This window comes from Oryctolagus cuniculus, chromosome 14 (assembly GCF_051225735.1).
Source record: "Oryctolagus cuniculus isolate XC-2025 breed Fujian yellow rabbit chromosome 14, ASM5122573v1, whole genome shotgun sequence".
In the NCBI taxonomy this organism is placed as follows: Eukaryota; Metazoa; Chordata; class Mammalia; order Lagomorpha; family Leporidae; genus Oryctolagus; species Oryctolagus cuniculus.
Window position 1 is genome coordinate 33,261,427 of NC_142880.1, and position 20,955 is coordinate 33,282,381.

Consider the following 20,955-nt stretch of genomic DNA (forward strand, 5'->3'; position numbering starts at 1 on the left):
TTAACATGCAGTAAGAATAACTCATTTAGCCTTATTCAATTCCAAGATTTAGATTTCCTATTATTGAGTTCTCCTTGAGTTGCTAGAGTGAGAACTATAAATAGGGCATATTATTTTTTAACACACTGCTGGATTTGATTTGTTAACATATCACTTAGGATTTGTACGTGTACATTCCTTAATAAGACAGAAATGGTCTACTTCTTAATACACTCATCACATGTTTGGGAATTAAGATTGAATACATTTTAAATTCTAAAAACTATTCCATCATCTTTTTTGCCTAAATAAAATATTGTGAGTTTAATTTTCCCAGAACATTTGAATCCTACATTAATGCTAGTTATGGTGCATGTGTGCATGCACATGCATAGATGAAAAAGTATAGACATAAAATTAACCTACAACAGCAGAGCAAGAGCCCTCCCACCTTATAATTGAGAGCAAAAATTTGTATAATAAGTAAATATTCTTCTGCACTAATTTACATTCCATTACTGTTATCTGAAAGCTGGCTATGAGAAAACTCAGAATAAATCATTGCTAATAACGAGATTTAGGACCAGAATCACTTCAACACTTTCAAATGGGAAAGATATCTTCATTTTGATTCGGAAATCATTGCAATAATAACTCCATTTTCAACTCTAGTTCCAACTGTTTTTGCCAACTATAAGCAGCCTTAATACACTTACAGGTTTTTATCTAGCTACCTGATAGACTGGCAGATATTTCTTTTAATTCAATCCACATTAACTTAACAGACCCTTTATTAGGGAGAAACAATGATATTAATAATTAGAGGTGCTGATATTGATATTAAAGACTGTGAGTTGATCAGATTTAGATTTTATAGGAGCTAAATGTATATACTTTTAAAGCCTTTATTTCAAAAACTGCAAAGATACCTTATTTTTACAAAATTTTAAGACATTTATTGATGAAAAGACATTCCTAGCATTCTTCCTTAAGGCCTGGAAAGTGTGCTGTGTGGTGAGAGTGCCTGAAATTAAGTGGTATTAATATCTCTGAAAATATACCTAACTAGTGTGGGGACAAGCACAGCCTATTTTTGTGCAGATAAGTTGATATTTTTGGGGTGAGAATCTAAAATCAACACAAGTCCAATCATCACTGAATTAATAGTGTTACAACTTTTCAAAACAAAAGTAAAATGAGTTTACATAACAAGTCTAGGCAGCCTGGTGTGCAAACAAGTCTCCTTCACTTGACAGCTTGACAAAGGCTACTGAACTTCTGTTCAGTAAATACAGATTCTTTAAATGCTAGGTAACTGCTATTGTATGTATCTAGTTTTGGATTCTAGAAGCAAGCTTCCATTTCAGACAGCCTGGTTTCCAACAGGGCCTGCCTCCTAATTTTTCATGTTTATTTGGTACACACCTCCTCTCCCCCGCCTTCTCCAAATATAGACATACACAAAATAAACTCTGTACTATAGGTCAAGCTATACCTTCCCTAACCCAACCATGTTGTTTTTTGAATTCAAAAATTTAAAAAAATCTTCAGTACTCTATGAGTCATTAATACAAAGTGAAACACATAAGCATGCTTGTATTGTCATTGAATATTTATAATGTATAAACAAACAGACTTCTGGATTGAACAGCATTGGTGTTAGATATTTAAAATAATGAAAGAGAATATGCAGTATTTGTCTTTCTGTGTCTAGTTTAATTCAGTTAACATAATGATGTTCAGGTAGTCCATTTTCTTGCAAATACCGAATTTCATTCTATTTGATAACTGAATAATAGTTCATTTTATAATATGCATATGTGTGAATATATATGTATATATATACACCACATTTGCTTTGTTAATATATATGTCACATTTTCCTTATCCATTCATCCAGAAGTTCACAGGAAGTTTTAAAAAAAAATTACATCTGAGCTTATTAATAGTGGTTACTCGATGCTAACAAGAGTGGGAGGATGACATCAAACCACAGTCAGAAGCAATGAGTTTCAGTGTTCAGTAGCACAGTGGAACAGCTGTAGTTCACAGTAATGTATAATGAATAAAAAAAAACTACAAGAGAGGAGTGGGTAGACTCCAAATACAAAGAAATGATAAAGAAACGAAGAGGTAGTTGCCTGGTTTGATATGTTCATGTTGTATATATGTGTCCAAGTGTTGAACTGTACCCCCATAAAAGTCTTCATAAAAACTATTACATGGTAATCACATATTTAAGAGAGAATAAATGGAACACTTATATACACACCATACAAAGATGGTGTTTAATAATCATTTTTAATTATATGTCATAATAAAAACTCTACAAGCATTATGCTACCCATTTCCTTTCCTTCACTCATTCATGGATTTCACATATGCTTATTGATGCCTTTACTGAGCCAAGCAATGTGCTAGATAATGTGGGGCTGGACTGGAGTTGTGGCATAATTGAGTAAAGCGATGTCAGCATTCCATGTGAGTGCTGGTTCAAGTCCCAGCTGCTCCACTTCAGATCCAGCTCCCTCCTAATGTGCCTGGAAAAGCAGTGGAGGATGCTCCAAATCCTTGGGCCCCTGCACCCATATAGGAGACCTGTAAGAAGCTCCTGGCTCCCAGCTTTGGATCAACCCAGCTACAGTCTTTGTGGCTATTTGGGGAGTGAACCAGTGGAAAGAAGATTCTTCTATCTCTCCCTCTCCCTCTCCCTCTCTGTCTCTGTAACTCTCCTTTTCAAATAAATAAATAAAGATTTTAATAAAAAAAAGATAATGTGGAGTGATCCACTGGATACTAAAATACATTTCTTATAGGAAAACATAATTTGGTAAAATACGATTGCACAGCTAAAAATAGGATTTTTAGCTTGGTTCATTGATGTTTAGCTAAAAAAAAAAATCTCCCTTTCGGCGTATCTATATAATCATATATAAGCCAATTTGATTACAGGAGTAGTGTTAGGTGATGCTTTCTAGCAAGAAGACAGAGATGGACTTTATTCTTCCTCTCTATCGTTCTGCTGTATGCTGCCTGAAAGATGTGTACACTGATGGAACTCTCTCACAGCCCATCTGGATACAAAAGCAAGGACTGTCCTCTCCAAATAGCAGAGGAGAGCAAGTGTTCTTACCTGAGAGTGTCTAAAGCCTGTACATGTACCATAGCTTGTCCATTTGAACATTTACACTATGTAGAAGAGAAATTGCCACTTTATTTACTTTCAAGTATTTTTGACTTATGTAGGCAAATCTAATCCTAACAAAGAAATGTAAGGCAATATTTAAAAATACAAGGTATGGGGGAAGCATTTGATGTAACAGTTAAGATGCTGCTTGGGACACTTGCACCCCACTATCCGAGTACCTGGGTTTGAGTTCCACTCTACTCCTGATTCCAGCTTTCTACTAATGTCCTCCTGGAAGGCAATACGCAATGACTATTCAATGACTATTCAACTATTTGGGTCCTTACTACTCAGGAGAGACCCAGATTAATTTCCTGACTCCCGTACATCTTGGCCCAGCCCTGGATGTTGTAGGCATTTAGGGAGTACACTAATAAATGGGATAGTGCATTTCCTCTCTCTCTCTCTCTCTCTCTCTCTCTCTCTCTCTCTCTCTTTCTCCATCCTTCCCCTGCTCCCTCACTCCTCCCTTTCAAATCAAATCAGTAGAATAAATAAATAATTTAAGAATATAAAATAATATTTGATAATTTCTATTTGAGAAAGACAAAGGAGGCAGGTGTTGAAGTATTATGGAAGGTAGTATTAGTCCTCTAGATTTGTTAGTACATAAAATTATGAACTAGGAAGATTTCTTCAATTTAACTGCTAGCATGTATGTAGATTTAAAAGGAGCTAAATATCTTTCATGCATAAAAACACAAACTTATTACCTAATATATTTTCTAAATAATATTCGTTGAGGGAGGAGGCACATTGAATATATAATAGAGTGCCATTAGAAGTTTAAATTGGTTCTAATATTCCAATTAATTTTCACTTAATTTTTAAAAAATTATTATTCTGTGCTAATGTTTTTTCCCCAAGTTAAAATCAAGCACATAAACTTATTTTACAACTGTGGCATATATATTCACTAGTACCATTGGAGAACCAGTTCAAGAAAATAATTCTCAACAAGTGAATGAAAGGAAAACTTATATTTTCTTTTTCTACTTGCAGGCAACACTGATGGACAAGTACTTGGATCCTTCTCATATGTCTTCACTTCATATTATAACATTGTAATAAACTACTGTAAATTCAGAAGAAGATATCAATGTGACACACTTCTAACAAACTTCAGAAGGTAAATATGAAATATGGAAAATATTGTCCATGCATCACAAAACACTACCGCAGAAAGTAGGCAGTAAACAAAGACCCAGGAGATGACGATAGGGTGGGCAGAAAAGGAATCCAAGGCAGTAACCTTCAAATACCGGAAGAACTTGCATGGGTGGAGGAGAGGAGGATTAGACCCTTTTTGTATATTGCCTCCAGCTGGCAACTTAAGCCAATGTTTTAGAAGGTTTCAAAAGAAAGATTAAATCTTAATAGAATGGAAAATCTTTCACAGACTCCAGAAGTGGACTTGCCTGCTTGGGGACTGGGGAGGGCCACACTTCTGTTGACTGTTAAGCAGCATCCGACTGCTCACTAGTTGCAAATGGTCCTGAGGAGCTTGGACCATTAGATGAATAATACCTGACTGAGAAGATTTTTACTACTCTATTTTTGGTTCTCTCATTCATCATCTATTCCTAATATTTTACCCTGTTATGCAAGAAACACCAAGTCAGTGATCATTAATTTCCCCCAGAATGTATCATTTCCAAGTTTCATTTTCAGAACACTGATTTCAGATAAATAAGGCATTTTAAAGTCTATCATTTTATCACTATGAAACCAAAGTAGGAACACAGGAAGATGGCATTTGAAATTCAAAAGACACAACATAAGGCTGTGTTACCTTCCTGGTAAAACCATACATAAATCATCAACCACCAGATGTAAATACTAACTGAGTGGATGCATACAGGTCTGTAACAAATAAAGGAAGTAGTTTCCTGTACGGTGAGAATAACATTTTACTGTCATGTTCAGCAGCTGTAGGACAGATTTTCTTAAATCATAAAACACACAGTAGTTGAATGGGGTAGATCCTGATAACCACCTTGTAGAATGTCTGAGCCAAAGCTTTAGAAAAGGGCTGAGAAATCACACAGGAACTAAGGACCCACCTGCCACAGATCTGTCACAATGCTCACACAAACAGTGCTATACAGTAATGAGGGCCTGAGAGAACTGTCCAAAGTCACCCTGTTCACATTCTAAAACATGCAGGTGGACAGTTCAAACAATGTCATCGAATGGGCCAACGACCCTAGTGAGCTCGGTGAGGTGGTCTGAAGCAGGGAAGTCTGGGGCAAGCCACAGATATACCATCTACTAATTATATTTCCTCAGACAACACATTAGTTAACTGTTCAGTACAACAACAATATACTGAGACAACTAACTGTACAAACAGAAAAGTTTTATCTAGCTAACAGTTCTGGAAGTTTAAACCCAATATTAGGCAGACCCACTGGTTTGGCCTTTGATGAGAATGGTGGATGGCAATGGGAGACTGCATGCAGAAAGACAATCAGATTGTGAGCCCAGGAACAGAGTAGCTGTGTCTAATCTCAGGCTTTTAGAACAAGCATCTCATGAGAAGTACCATCTAAGGGCATACTGCCAATGACCCAAAAACCTCCCAATGGGCCTCACCTCCAACAATTTCTACTGTCTTGCAGTAGCAACACCCTAGTGACCAAGCCTTTAACTCATGAGTCTTTTAGGAAAATTTAACAGCCAAAATGATATCCAAACAACAGCAAACAGAAAAAGTGTTAGTACTTCAGTTTTCTCATCCATAAAAGGAGAGTAACTTGAAGGTACATGTTATAGTATTGTTGCAGTTATTAATGACTAAGTTCATGCATATTAAGTCCCTAAAACAGTGTCTGGCATAGAAAGAGCACATTAAAAGTTATTTATTATTGTCCTCAAGGAACCTTTAAAGGCAAAATATTTTTTAAAATAAAATCTCCATAGAGATCAATCATAAATTTTTAGTGTTTAAATTAATTTATTTTTGTCACTCTCCCTTGTATTTTTCTAGCTCCAAATAACCTCTTCTATGGATGATGCTACAAAAATCTGTATGTCAAATAAAGGTTGATTCATAAACCTAAGCATCAAACCAGCCTATAGTTGGAATCTATTGGATGAGTGCAGGATGGTCCTCCTTAGAAGGAATGATAAAGTCAGACTCTGAGTTTTAACTAAATGTTAATGCATAAGTGGTATTGATAAGCATGTACAGAAATTTGTATTAAATCAAAACCACTACAACTCAAATGTTAGTCACTGGTGAGGGACCTTACTCTTGAGTAATAGACACAGGATATTTTGAAAAGCTGATCTTGGGGCTGGCGCTGTGGTGTACCGGGTAAAACTGCCGCCTGCAGCGCAGGCATCCCATATGGGTTCTGGTTCGAGTCCCAGCTGCTCCACTTCTGATCTGACCCAGCTCTCTGCTATGTCCTGGGAAAGCAGTACTACAAGATGGCCCAAGTCCTTGGGCTCCTACTCCCATGTGGGAAGACCTGGAAGAAGCTCCTGGCTCCTGGCTAGGGATCAGCACAGCTCTGGCCATTGTGGCCAACTGGGGAGTGAACCAGCTGATGGAAGACCTCTCTCTCCCTCTCTTTCTCTCTCCCTCTCTCTCTGCCTTTCCTTCTTTGTGTAACTCTGACTTTCAAATAAATAAATAAATCTTTAAAAAATTTTATCTGACACAGAATCTCAGTATGGCAAAAGGACAAGCCAAGTAGCCACATATTCCCCTGTATCCCTCAACTCCCATTCCTATATCAGATAAGATCACCAGGAAATCATCTTCCTGGAAGTCATTACTTCATTTTCTTATAATAATACCTTTTCAAAACTGTGATTTGGATTGTTTCTTTATAAGAAATTCTTAACATACAAGTGACCCATCAAGACACCATTTAATCCTTCCTAAAAAAAATTGATACCATTTTCAAATATTTTCCAATGTCATTTGTATCTTTCTGTATAAATAAAAAGCCCCAAGATACATGCTGTAAACAAGAATAAGTGTCAAAAAAATCCTTCCTCACTGATTATAACAGCAACAATTACACTTATTGGACCTTTATCATACACTAGGTTCTATGTTTCCATAGCTTGTCCTCACTTAAATTTGCATGATATGGGTATGATTCATATTATAATTATCAGATAAAGAGAGTAATTTTCAGCAGGATTTAATGCTTTTCTTAAGATTATGCTATACAAGTAACAAAATTAAAGTACAAATTCGTATGCATACAGGCTGGGTTTTCTCATTCTAAACAAATGACTGTCTTGAAGGGTAAAATTATGAGGGAAAAACCTCCTTCAGTTTTTATATCACATTTCAGAAAGACAAGTCCATTTTTCCCAGTAATCACATTGACAAAGCGTGAACGAATGATAGCACTTGGGGACCCTCTAGTCTCTGTGGTACAGTGGAGCTAGCCTTCATCACCGCTGATAAAGCACTCAGGATACTCAGACAGAATCACTGTGTACACGGAGAAATTACGCAGGGATGCTCCAAAAATCAAGTTATAATGAACCATAACAGGACAGTTTTTAATTTCTGTCAATTGACTGATGAAATATTTGACAATGAATTTGTCAAGTGATGGTTTTTCATAGTAGTGATTGACACAGATAGATAAAAATCCAGGAGACTAATAAGATCAAAAGTTTATGTCCATGGGTGGTTCTGAGAGACATTAAGAACACTCCAGAACAGACTCTTGAGATATGTTTAACCAGGCTTCCATCAGATTATCAATTTAACTTCAATCATTTCCCACAAGAAGCCACAAGGATTTTGTAAGAAATCAATTTCAAAATCAATTTCAGAATCATACCTAAGACAAATGCCGCTAGTATTGCTTATGGATTGCTCAAGATGTTTGATGCAATAGGAAGAACACTGATCTTTGAGTATGCAAGAGGCACTTTTGATTTGATTACTATAGATTAAATCTTTTAAAGAATCCCACTGCTAGTAACTTCTATTTGTCCACCAGTGTTGAGAAAACACTGAAGAAAATCCTGATTAATCATTTCACTGCTGAATTCAAGTGTAAGCATTACAAGGACATCAATGAAAGCAAACATTCCATCCATTGCCTCTGTACCACTTGTGAATGTACAAAGAGAGTCTCCTTATAGCATCTAGTCTTTCAGGGATTGCCTTCTACCTTGTATCACCAAGCCATTTAAAGAATAATGATACGGTAGGATCTCCAAAGATAGTTCTTTGATCCATCACATTGTCTGGCAGTCAGTACAATGAGATTCAGAAACTCCTGGAGAGTATATTCAATGGAAAATAATTACACAAAAGTAACAACCTTACTTGGTGAGACTATTTTTTACCAAATATCTAGGTGGCAATCTCATCTAGAGACACATACAAAAATAACCTAATCTGAATTGTGTGCTCTTGGATGTCATATGTTCCCCCTTAGTATTGAATTCATACTAAATAGAAAAAATGTGTTCACTCCTATATATAAAGATGAGAAAACATTGACGTAGGATGATGATGCACATGGCAATCTCGAGCACAGACATAACTGGCCAGAATGTATGGTGTTGTTCAGAGAGAAGAAACCTGATGTAAATACCACATGATTCTCAATAAGCTTATTGCAGAAACCACTATAGGCAAGGAGAAAAATATTTGAAGATTTGGGGTGTGTTTTCTGGAAAGCTGAGCAGTGTTAAGCTAGATAGGCAGAAAAACAAAATCTCTTTCAACAGGCCACCCAAATTCTTTCATCACAGTAAAGTTTTCAGGAAAAGATAAGAATCTCAATTTAAAAAATCAACAATAGGCAAATAAATTCAATGAAAGGATCAGCTGGCAATGGGAGAAATAAGACTGCCAATGAAGAAAAAAAAAATGCATGTCCCACAAAGAGGAAATCTCATCATCATGGGGCTATGCCAGAGTACAGAGCTGAAAGCCGGAGGGCAGCCATGGGGCTTCCAAGAATGAAGATCTTCCCCACAGAGTGGGTCCACCACCGAAGTGGTCAGAGATAGAAACCTGAAAGCATTTACACAGGTAGACAGAGTTAAAGGCTTTGATTTCATAGATGGATTTTTTAAATCCAAATTTTAAAACCTGTGCTTTCTTTTGCAACCTATGTGTGAAGAACTAATTTAGATATAAAACTTAACTTTTATAAATGAAGTTTAAAAATCATGGGGCTGGCGCCATGGAACAGTAGGTTAACCCTCCACCTGTGGCACCGGCATCCCCTATGGGCAGCGATTCCAATCCTGGCTGCTCCTCTTCCAATCCAGCTCTCTGCTGTGGCCTGAGAAAGCAGCAGAAGATGGCCCAAGTACTTAGGCCCGTGCACCCACATGGGAGACCAGGAAGAAGCACCTGGCTCCTGGCTCCTGGCTCCTGGCTGCTGGTTCCTGGCTCCTGGCTCCTGGCTCCTGGCTTCAGACTGGTGCAGCTCTGGCCATTGCAGCCATCTGGGGAGTGAACCAATGGACAGAAGACCTTTCTCTCTGTTTCTACCTCTCACTGTCTGTAACTCTACCTCAAATAAATAAAATCTTCAGAAAAAATCATCTGCTTCCAATCCCTCTTCCTGCTAATGCACCTAGGAAAGTAGCACATCATGGCCTAAACATTTGGGTTCCTACTACTCACATGGGAGACCTGAATGGAATTCGTGGCTCCTGGCTTCAGCCTGGCTGACATTCGGCTGTTGCAGATATTTGAGGAGCAAACCAGTGGATGGAAGATCTCTCTCTCTCTCTCTGCCTTTCAAATAAATAAACCAGCCTTTCAAAATATAAAAAAATCTTCCAAACATAAAAAAATGAAGTCATGTGTTGAGTTACTGTATAGTAAGATATCTGACTGTTCTGAATAATTTTTTTAAGATTTATTTTATTTATTTGAAAGAGTTACAGAGAGAGGTAGAGACAAAGAGAGAGGTCTTCCATCCGCTGGTTCACTCCCCAGATGGCCACAATGGCCGGAGCTGCGCCAATCCAAAGCCAGGAGCCAGGAGCCAGCAGCCAGCCCATTCTGAATAATTAAATTAGAAGTATAACAGCAAAAGAATACAACATTTATTTATATTTATCAATCCTATCGACATGTGAGAAATCCAATTTGTGTATTGAAAAATAAATCATATATTTAAAATCAACAACAATAAAATATTATCTGAAAAGTGGGAAAAGGTCAAATTACACTCAGAAATGATTTAATCCAGTATTCTGATTAAGTCAAAGCTTACTGAAAGTAACTTAAAATTCTGAGCAAATTTTTTTAAGAATGAAATTAGGGGCCGGCGCTGTGGCACAGTAGGTTAATCCTCTGCCTACGGTGCCGGCATCTCATATGGACGCCAGTTCTCGTCCTGGCTGTTCCTCTTCCAATCCAGCTCTCTTCTGTGCCCTGGGAAAGCAATAGAAAATGGCCCAAATCCTTGGGCTCCTGTACCCATGTGGGAGACCCAGAAGAAGCACCTGGCTCCTGGCTTTGGATCGGCACAGCTCCAGCCTCTATTGTGGCCATTTGGGGAGTGAACCAGTGGGTGGAAGACCTTTCTCTCTGTCTCTCCCTCTCACTGTCTATAACTCTACCTCTCAAATAAATAAAATCTTTTAAAAATGGCATTAATAACTACTACTAAAGTATTATTATTTGAACTTATATTCAAGTACAATTCAACATCAAATAAGTAAATTACAGTTCTGAGTAAAGATAGTGTTTTGTTCCTTCATACTTTAAAAATCTTGCAATTATATCTAAAATTCAGTGACTAATCACAGAGTTACATGACAAACCCACTTATTATCTACTGCTATGCTAGATACTGAATTAACACAAATATAATGCAGACATGAGTCTGTATTCTCAATTACCTCACAGTTTAGCAGAAGTGAGAGTCACATTCATATACGCAACAGTCTATAGCCACACATAAACTGCAATGACTCTAAAGTTAACCTATACAGAAAGTTCTCTAATCTAAAAGATCCCCATTACATTAATACTGCACCCACAGCACTCCTTTAAAAATAAAATATTTTACTAGCTCCCATACGCACAGTCACTTGATTCACACGACAAGTACTATTTGATGGAGGGTAAAACATCAGTGTGAAGGATGGACCACAGGAGCAGACACTGGGTACAACGGTGAAGCCCTGACTCCAGACACCCACACCTTGTATCAGAGTGACTGGGTTCCAGTCCTATCTCTGCCCTCCATTCCAGCTTCCTGTTAAAGCATACCAAAGGAGGTCACATACCAAAGGAAGTGCTGACTTAACACTGGTGAATCTCTGCTACCTACAAAGTAGACCCAGCCTGAGTTCCTAGCTCCTGGCTTTGCCTGGCCCATCCAGGGCTGTTGCAGGCATTTCTGAGTGAATCAGCAGATGGGAGACCTTTCTCTGCCTTTCTCATTCTCTGTCTTTCTGTTTTCCAAATAAATATAATAAAGACATTTTAAAATATAATATACTGCAATATATGTGCAAGTTATTGCAGAGAAATCTTCTGATCAAGGAAAAAGTAACAAGAAAACATTTGGTTGTGGTGCGGCAGGTTAAAGCGCCACTTGTGATGCTGCTTTCCACATGAGCACCAGTTCAAGTCCCCAGGACTCTGCTTACGATCCTGCTCCCTGCTAATGCACCTGGAAAGGCAACATGTGATGGTCCATGTGCTGGGGATTCTGCCACTCATATAAGAGACCCAGATGGAGTTCTGGGCTCCTGGCTTCAGCCGGCCCCAACCCCGGACGTTGTAGCCATCTGAGTAGTGAACCAGCTGATGGAAGATCTTCTCTCTGTCTCTCCCTTTCTCTTTGAAACCCCTGCCTTTTAAATAAATAAAATAAGCCTTAAAAAAAAAGCCTTGTAGATGCATAGAGAAAATGCAGAAGTCCTTAGGGTAAAGAAATAAAAATAAAGAGGAAAGAAATTTTAATATAGACTTCAAAAGTTTTCCTAAGGACAACTTTTGTTTGCAAGGAATCTAATTTGCATCATAAATCAACTGAGTCTTAGTTTTCTTTTGCTTATTTTAAAATTATTGATAAAAATATTCCACAATATAAAATACGCTTCCAAAATTTGGAGCAAGTTCTACTGAAATTAATATCATTTCCCACACTTAAATGTTAAACTTTTTGTGAAAGGTTTAATATGTCTATGCAGACAGGACAATTAACAAGTATGACTCATCAAGTAAAAAACAATTTACTTACAATTATCTGATATTTTGGAAGAAAAATATTCCAAAAGACTTAAAACACTTGTTCCTCTTAATTCTGGCTCTTCTTCTGGTTTGTCCATGAGTAAAATACTTTTTCTAGAATTTTTACAGTCACAAAAACCAATCAGAGCCGTTTTTCGCAAATCAGAAGTGGATGCATACAAGCAGATTTCTGAAAGAATTGTTGTATATATGGTGACTATATTCCAAGCTGAGGAAAAATCACTTACATTGTTGCTTTCTTGCTGAAATGAGAAAATACATATTTGATAAAAGAAGTCAATTCTCTCATATTAAGAATTCTATAACAACATAAAAGAAATATCTTCAAATTATTTGGAGTTATTAAAAGATTATAATAAGCTAATATTTCCAAATGTATGCATTATTAAAAAGATCTTCCATAGGTGGATTGTATAAAATACAGTTCAAAAATTAAAAAAATAACTAATAAGTATGCAATGAAAGAATATAAATAGCCAATAAACATACAAAAAACTTTTCAATTTTTATCATAATCTAATGAAACATTGATTTTCATTATATCTTAAAAATATTTTTGATTTATAATTCAGTTCTAGTTTGTGACATTTTCATATATCATTCATAGGAATATAAGAAAGTTATACTTGCTGTAGAAAAATTTAGACATTTGTTTCAAGAATATTAAAGAAAGTAAGTAGTTATTCACTCAGTAATTTAGTGTTACTAATGTATTCTAGAGAAATAGTGAGAAATGCAGGTAAAGATTTATGTGTAAAAACACCAGTTCATCATTACTTGTAATTAACTGTAGCTCTTTATATAACAAAGTTAATGTTTAATAAGAAATGGTTAAATAAAGATCTCACTCCTACTAAAATATGTACATAATAACAATCAAAGATGTTTAGAATAAATTTAAATGTACATTTGCTTTAATATTTAATTAAAATTGTTATCATTATATGTCCTAGTATAATATACAATTTAAATAATGGGAAAAATAAAGTATGTGTCTACACAGGTCTCTTTTCACAGGTAAATTAGCAGTGCTGTTACCTGATTCTGAATGGAGAGAATGCTTGAAATAAAATCCCTTAGTAGGTCCATCAAGGTCCTCAAGCAGGCCAGGTTTAATTTGGCAGCCTCCCCAAGGACCAACAAAGCCAGTGCTGAATCCAACCTAGAAATTTTATTAACAAAGTGACAAAGACTTTACTGTAAAATAGTAATAATGACTTTTTAATGAACAAAGCAATAGACCAGAAAAAAGGAGTTCCTGAATTGTCAGATACACTTATTTCCAAACTGTTGGTATTAGTACAGGTTATAATAAAAGTGTACAAGAAAAAGTCACATTTTGGAAACATATTCAAGATCAGAGAAGTGCTTGGATGAAACTTTGCGAGTAATAGAAGCCATTTCTTCAGAGATCTGGGATGACAAGCAATCACGGGCTCTGATCCCAGAGTGCTCTCATATCTCACACCAAACAGGCTTTCGGCTTTTAATTTTGGCAACTCATTCAATGAATTGAATTTCAAGAGAGTGTTTCCTTTTCAAAACAGAGAAACATTTTTTAAAAATGGCTTTCCATTCCTAACTACTGTAAAAATTCAACATTGTTCCGACTGGCAAAAAGCACATTGTCTCAAATATTTATATTTCATATGAATGAAAGATTGTCAAATGTTATTTTTCAAAATATTATGTAATAACAAGGAAATCACAGAAAAATTTATTAGCCTTAAATGTATATATATATATATATTCTGAAGCTTTCAGAATACATTTGATAGATGCTATTTTTGTTCAACTAAAAGAGACATAGATTGAAAAAGAACTGATAAATAAGAACTCAAATGTAAAATTATCTGTTTAGTTTTATCAACTTGAGTTATAGACCATTAATAAATTAAAAAGTTGATACATTTTATACATATGTAATTTAATTTTCTTTTTTTTTAGATGGAAGAAACTCCTTTATTTCTAATAATGTTGAGTCAGTATGTGATGCAGGGCAGTTCATATACTGTATCTCAGTCTTTGTGTTGTTAGGCTTATTTTATTTTTTTTATTTAGTTACTTCAAAGGCAGAGTGACAGAGAAAGCAGAGAAGGAGGGAGGTGGTGCTGAAAGAGGAGAGAGATTGATTTTTCCATCCACCTGTTCACTCCCCAAATGGTCACAACAGTCAGGGTTGGGCGAGGCCAAAACAAGGAGCCAGGAACTTCATCCGGATCTCCAACATGAGTGGCAGGGGCTCAGAACCTGGGTCATCACCTGCTGCCTTCCCATGTGTATTGTGGGTGATCGCATGAGGCTGCCTGCCTAGCCCATGCAGTTATCCGGACTGCTGGTATGGCTGGCAGCAGGAGCCCCAGGCACATTTCTCCCCACCCCACCTTCTGCCAATCAGGTAAACTGCCCCTGGGTGTGGCCCAGGCCTACCTGGAAAGCTACCCTAGCTATGTGATCTTCGAGCTGATTGGAGAGGCATATTAGTGCCAGTGTCAGTTCTGTCCTGTAGTAGTGGTGTTGCCTTGATTTAGTTATGCCCCTTGTGTCTGCCCTTTAAAAGTGTGAGTGGCTGTGAATAGACAGACATGTTCGCCGAAACTTGTCTCTGGTGCTTCTTGTGGGAAGAACACTTTCGCCCTGCTCTCCCCAACAGTGTGGCTTTGCAGGACAAGCCCCAGTGCATTATCAGGGAGTAGAGCAGCTGGAACTTGAACTGGCACTCCAGTTCAGGATGCTGGCAACGGAAGTGGAGGCTTAGTCCATGTGCCATAGCAAATATAGTGGACTTACTTTTCAGAGACTATTGTGAGATTTAAATGAAATACTCTATGTAAACGGAACTAGGTTCAAAATAGTAAATGATCTGAAACACAAAAATACTACTTCAGACTTAAGAGACTGATAACTTTCTCCACAAAATCTCTGAGTGACTAGAAGAGATCCAGATGACCTCTAAATTGGACAATGAGTCATTCCTGGGAACTTGCTCACACTTCAAGATAGGGTCATGTAAAAGAGAGAGAATGGCCGTGGAGTCCATAAACTTTCTTTTCCTCTGAATATATTTCATAAGCACAAGGTTTTTGGCTCTTCTTCTCTCTTATAAGGCTGGAAAATTGTGTCTAACCTAGGGCATTCTCAGTGAACTATGGATTGAAAAAGATCCATCAGTGTCAGCCACCTATGGTAAAAAAGTGCTTCACCAGAAACACACTGTTCCAATCAATGCTGCTGACTGCAAAATTTTATGTAAGTGAAAATACTTTGCCAAAAATAGAAGAGAAACATCAATACTTATAAATTGGAGTTTGTTAAAAAAAATCAAAACTGAAAGCCAATGCACAAAGAAAGCAGCACTCAAATTGGATTAGGCTAGAGATTTTAATAAAGCACTATCTTCCTTGTGAACTCATCATCATAAAGTCAGTCTCAATTATCAGTACATCGACTTGGTTTTATAATGCCATGAAATTAACTATGTACAAAGTAATTTATAACTACAATAGATTTTTCACTATTTTTGTAGAAAAGAATCTGAGCCAGAGGTTTATTGGCTTGTAATCCATACTCTAACCCTGTTTCCTCAATAAGTTACTACTATTTTAAAAAATGGAATTAGAATGTCAAAGTTAGTAACCTTATATAACTTATTCCAATCTAGCAATAAATATTTCAGAGAATATTGACAATTTCAAAAAATCCACACACCTCTGAAAGTTAAGAATAAAAGGAGGATCAAAAAGAGTAACAAGGGACTGGCACTGTGGTGTAGTGGGTAAAGCCGCAATCTGCAGTGCCAGCATCCCATATGTGCCCCAGTTCAAGTCCTGGCTGCTCCACTTCTGATCCAGCTCTCTGCTATGGCCTGGGAAAGCAGCAGAAGATGGTCCAAGGAATTGGGCTCCTGCCCCTGTGTTGGAAGACCTGGAAGAAGCTCCTGGCTCCTGCCTTCGGATCTGCACAGCTCCAGCCATTGTGGCCAATTGGAAGTGAACCAGCAGATGGAAGACCTCGCTCGCTCTCTCTCTCTTTCTCTGCCTCTCCTTCTCTCCCTGTGTAACTCCAATTTTCAAATAAATAAATAAATCTTTAAAAAAAGAATAACAACTTAGTGGGAATTTCCACAGACTGTATAACTAGCTAAGAAGCAGGGTTAAGAAAAGCATTGAGGAGCTCCCACGTGCCACTTCACAAAACACAGCAGCCCTGTTTCTTCAAAGAAAGTTAAAAGAAAAACATTGAAGAAAATAATAATCTCTACTATTTACCCTGTTTTTTATGGAATCAGAAAAAGTGAGGCCAATCCTTTATCTTGGGATACTTAATATGTACCCAGAATATTAAGTCTATGTGGCATCCTCATGTCACCTCATGTATCCAGAGGAGACAGGGTTCAGATGATAAAGAGAGTAGGAAATAGTCCAGCAGGGATCTGGGATGTGAACAGCAGGAGGAGGAGGGAAACAATTATAATGCAGGTTTGTATCTGCTCCTTATAGGTGAACTATCACAGAGCAAGGAGAATAAAGGAAGCTCCCTGATGACAGTGCATGCCTATATTTCCAAATATGAAGTTTGCATTGCTTTCTCCTAGCTCTGGGATAGGTAAAAAGGAAAGTGGAGGAGGGAGACCTATATGAGAAAAACAGAAAACATTCTAGCAAGAGCTAAAGAGAGTATTGGTCTAACCACTTGGAGAAGATCATAACTGAAAAGGAGTTCTTAAGGAGCCAGAAGATATCCTAACAAGACCCAACAGCTCAGGAGGAAGAGATACCACAAAGAAAAGCTTTGATGCTGAGATTAAAGAGTACAGTAAGAAAATGGAAGATTACAAAGAAATGATAATCATAAAAATATCATAAAAATCCATCACTGAAGATGTTAACTATAGAAGTGACACTTGGAAAGAGGAAAAACTTGAGAAATTGTTCCATAATTTACGGAGAAAGGTGGCAAACTAAGACAATTACTATATAATTCCTATTGAAACAATCGAAGAAGCAAAGTCAAGAAAAAAACTTGGTAGTATAAAGGAGGGAGGGATAGGGTGAATGGAGGAAAGGAGAGAAAGAAACTAGAAGAATTTAAAGTTATGGGGCTGGTACTGTGTTAAAGCTGCTGCCTGCAGTGCCAGCATCCCATAAGGATGCCTGTTTGAATCCTGGCTGCTCCTCTTCCGACCCATCTCTCTGCTGTGGCCTGGGAAAGCAGTAGAAGATGGCCCAAGTCCTTGAGCCCCTGAACCTGCATGGGAGACCAGGAAGTGCTCCTGGCTCCTGACTTCAGAATTGGTATAGCTCTGTCCATTGTAGCAATTTAGAGAGTGAGCCAGCATATGGAAGACCTCTCTCCCTCTCGCACTCCCCACCCACCTCAATATAACTCTGCCTTTCAAATAAATAAATCTTTTAAAAAATCAAAATTTAAAGTTATGAAGAAAATGGGAGGCAACTGAAGGAAAACCTCAGTACTAAGAAGTCAAAATTCATTGCAAGCATCCATGATACATAGTAGGGGACTTCAAAAAGTTTGTGGAAAATGGAAATAAAAGATAAGCTGATTTTAGTTAAAGAAAATTTGAAATCCATGCATATTTTTCCATAGCACACATTTCTATGACCTTTCTGGAAAAAAACTGTTTTGTACTAAAATAAACTTATATGGAGTTTTCCAAGTATCTTTATGTAAGAGTTTTCCCAGTATATTGTAAGAATAACTCAGCACAGCAAAGCAGGAGTGGGAAACACATATGTACTGTGCCTAGTCAGCGAAAGATCTTCAGAAGTTGTAGAGCAGTAGCCAAAGCATTTGTGCCGAGCTTCACATAGCGTGGACTAATCTCTGGGTAAACCAGAGGATTTTCCTCCATAGCCTCCCATGACCAACAGTGGGACAAGAGTGGGCCAGCTAACTCCTGGCCATAAAATCACAAAATGTGCTCCTAAAAAACTCTGGACTGAAAATTAATAGAAAAAAGAGGAAGATTGGTGATGAATATCTCAGCATAGCTACAAACTAAGAAACAATATAGAAACATTCAAAGATTTGAGGGAGAATTACAAAGAAACTACGATCATAGAAGTCTACAATTATGATTTTTAGGGGAAAAATAATAGGTGATAAATACAATACCCAGCCCAGGGTCATGGGTACCCGGGCCTTCTATCACGTGTTCCATCATGTGTACACCAGAAGTTGGTCACCCACCTCGAAATTCATTTTCTCTGAATAAATTCGGTCTGGCTCTAAATTCGTACACTGCCTCCTCTCTATTCTGTGCCTCTTTTCCTAACATTTATGGTGCCCCGTGTGAGGAAGCACCAATCTGCAACTCTTTTCCTAACAATGTGCACAGTCGATACCGGACTGGATGAGGAAAGTGAGCAGGGGTAGAAAGGTTGACCAATTTGGTTAACTTGCAAAGAGACAGGAGGATGTGAACCAAAATAGGAATTCAGAAGCCAAGAGCTTGACTCCAGAAAAACTAGACCAAATCTGATCTAGAGGAACATGAAGTATCCAGGGGAGAATTGCAATTGGAAGGTATTTCATATTATTTATCTCACTGAAATCTCTCAAAAACTGGTTGAGGAGGCTATTATCTACATACCTATTAGACGCTCACAAGGACCCAATTCACAACTAGATAACAAAAGACTGGACTCAAACACAAGTCTTTGGATTTGAGGTTGAATTTGAATTTTTTTAACTGCAACATTATACAGCAAGGAAAAAACCCTGTAAGTTGCATATTCCCCTCAATACAAACCAAGAGGTTATTACTGCTTTAGAGCAGGGCTGCTGAATGTCTGTCCCGTGAAATCGTTTGGTCTGGCCCTGCCAAGGCAAGCCCAGACAGGACTCGAAGTTCATTATACCTATTTGTAAACTGACAGTTTGGTGTGGGCTGTGAATGATGTTATAAATATCCAAAAGGCCCTTGGGCAGAAAAACACACTCCTGATCCCTGATAGAGGATCAAAGAACCAGTAAGAAATCCAAGAAATTAATAAAGAGGAATCGAGGAATGAATGGAGATTAGGAACCTACATGGATGTCTCAGCTTGTGAAGAAGGAAGGAGGAGAATTCATGAAAACTTTTGTTTGAATGGTTTTGGTTAGACTGTCATGTGAGCAGCGTTATGCTGATTGGGTCAAGGATACAGACAATGCGGATAGCAGTGATCAAGCTGGAAAGCAAAGGCCATTAAGTCCATACAGAGCAGCTGATTCACATTGATGCAGACACAAACTCTGTCTGGAAAACACTCGCCATGCAGATAGAGTTTTACATTGTCAAGTTTTTTTTTGGAATATATTCATGGAGCACATTAAATTGGCTCTTTGGCTTTGGGAGATTTACATTTTATACATTCTGCTGCTCTACTGAAATGCCATACTGCATTTCTCAGGAGTTTTCATTGGCTAATAATTCAATTATAAACACAATTCATTATCTTCATGTTAGATTTGAGAGCCTTTTATGTTGGCTTGAGCTATCTCCCTAGAGCAAATGGGACAGTTTATAAAAGGCCAAACCACAGGGAGGAGCATTGAGAATATGAAGCATCATATAAAAATGTAACCATAATAAATGTAAATCTGACTCCCAGCACACTGTTTATCTCCAGCTCTGGGCAGATAAAGGCAGATGCTTGGCCGGTTGGGGTGGGGGTGGGGGGCTCATGCCATTCTCTTTCTCTACTTCTTCATTGTGTTTTACAGCTATTGTCTTTAGTACGTCCTCGACCCAGTTTCTCCTTGTCCCTCAATGAGGTCGCAGTTCTGTGCTGACATCCCACATTCCTTTCCTGGATCTCGAGTTTTAAGCTCTGCTGAAACCACTTGGTAACTTTGTATTGTATGAACTTTATGAAGGAGGTTGTAAGAAGTCAGGCAGAGAGGTACATGGCGAATTATTTCCTGACCCATACCGTCAGAATAGCACATACGAGAACCTCTCACTTGTAAAGGCACAAGCAATTTTCACCATTATAAATGAAATGTCTTCTGATATCTCTGTTGAATAGTCTCCCTTTGCATTTTAAATGTCTGAACATTCATTCATCACTAAGTTACCTTCCTGATATGCATGGCAAATGAAATCATCCAGGTTACTACTGCTAGTGGTCAGCTGGCATTGAATTTCAGGCACTAAACCAAATGTCACAATTCCAAGACAGTCCGGTCCAGCGAATCCCGATAAAGTCTTATTTTGTTATCAGGCCCTGAGGCCTCAACATTTCTATTTCATTCTAAACCCAGTCAATTCACTTTAATTTTTTCATATGAACTCAGCAGTATTTTAGAATACATGAGACCAGTATTAAAGTTTTCCCAGAAATGCAAAAGCAATTTTGGTTTGATTTTGGTAACTATACCACAGTTTGTTTTGTTTATTTGGAGCAATGACTTCTTGAAAGGTGTGTAAGCTGTTATAGAAATAAATATTTTGCAGGTTGGTATTGTGGCACAGTGGGTTAAATTGCCATAGAGGATGCTGGATTCTAGTCTCACCTACTCAGTTCCAAGCCTTCTTCCTATGTTAATGTGTCTGGGAGGCAGC

The 20,955-nt window shown here is 37.6% G+C and overlaps 1 protein-coding gene across 1 annotated transcript in view; it reads right to left on the reverse strand.

Moving 5' to 3' along the window:
• Window positions 1-20,955, reverse strand: part of TMEM232 (transmembrane protein 232) — a 351,105-nt gene that overhangs the window by 195,958 nt on the left and 134,192 nt on the right. The window contains exons 10-11 of the mRNA XM_089312847.1: window positions 13,425-13,548; window positions 12,376-12,628 (exon numbers count right to left, since the gene is read on the reverse strand). Coding sequence (XP_089168973.1) covers window positions 12,376-12,628; window positions 13,425-13,548 — 377 coding nt within the window. The remainder of the gene's footprint in view (window positions 1-12,375; window positions 12,629-13,424; window positions 13,549-20,955) is intronic.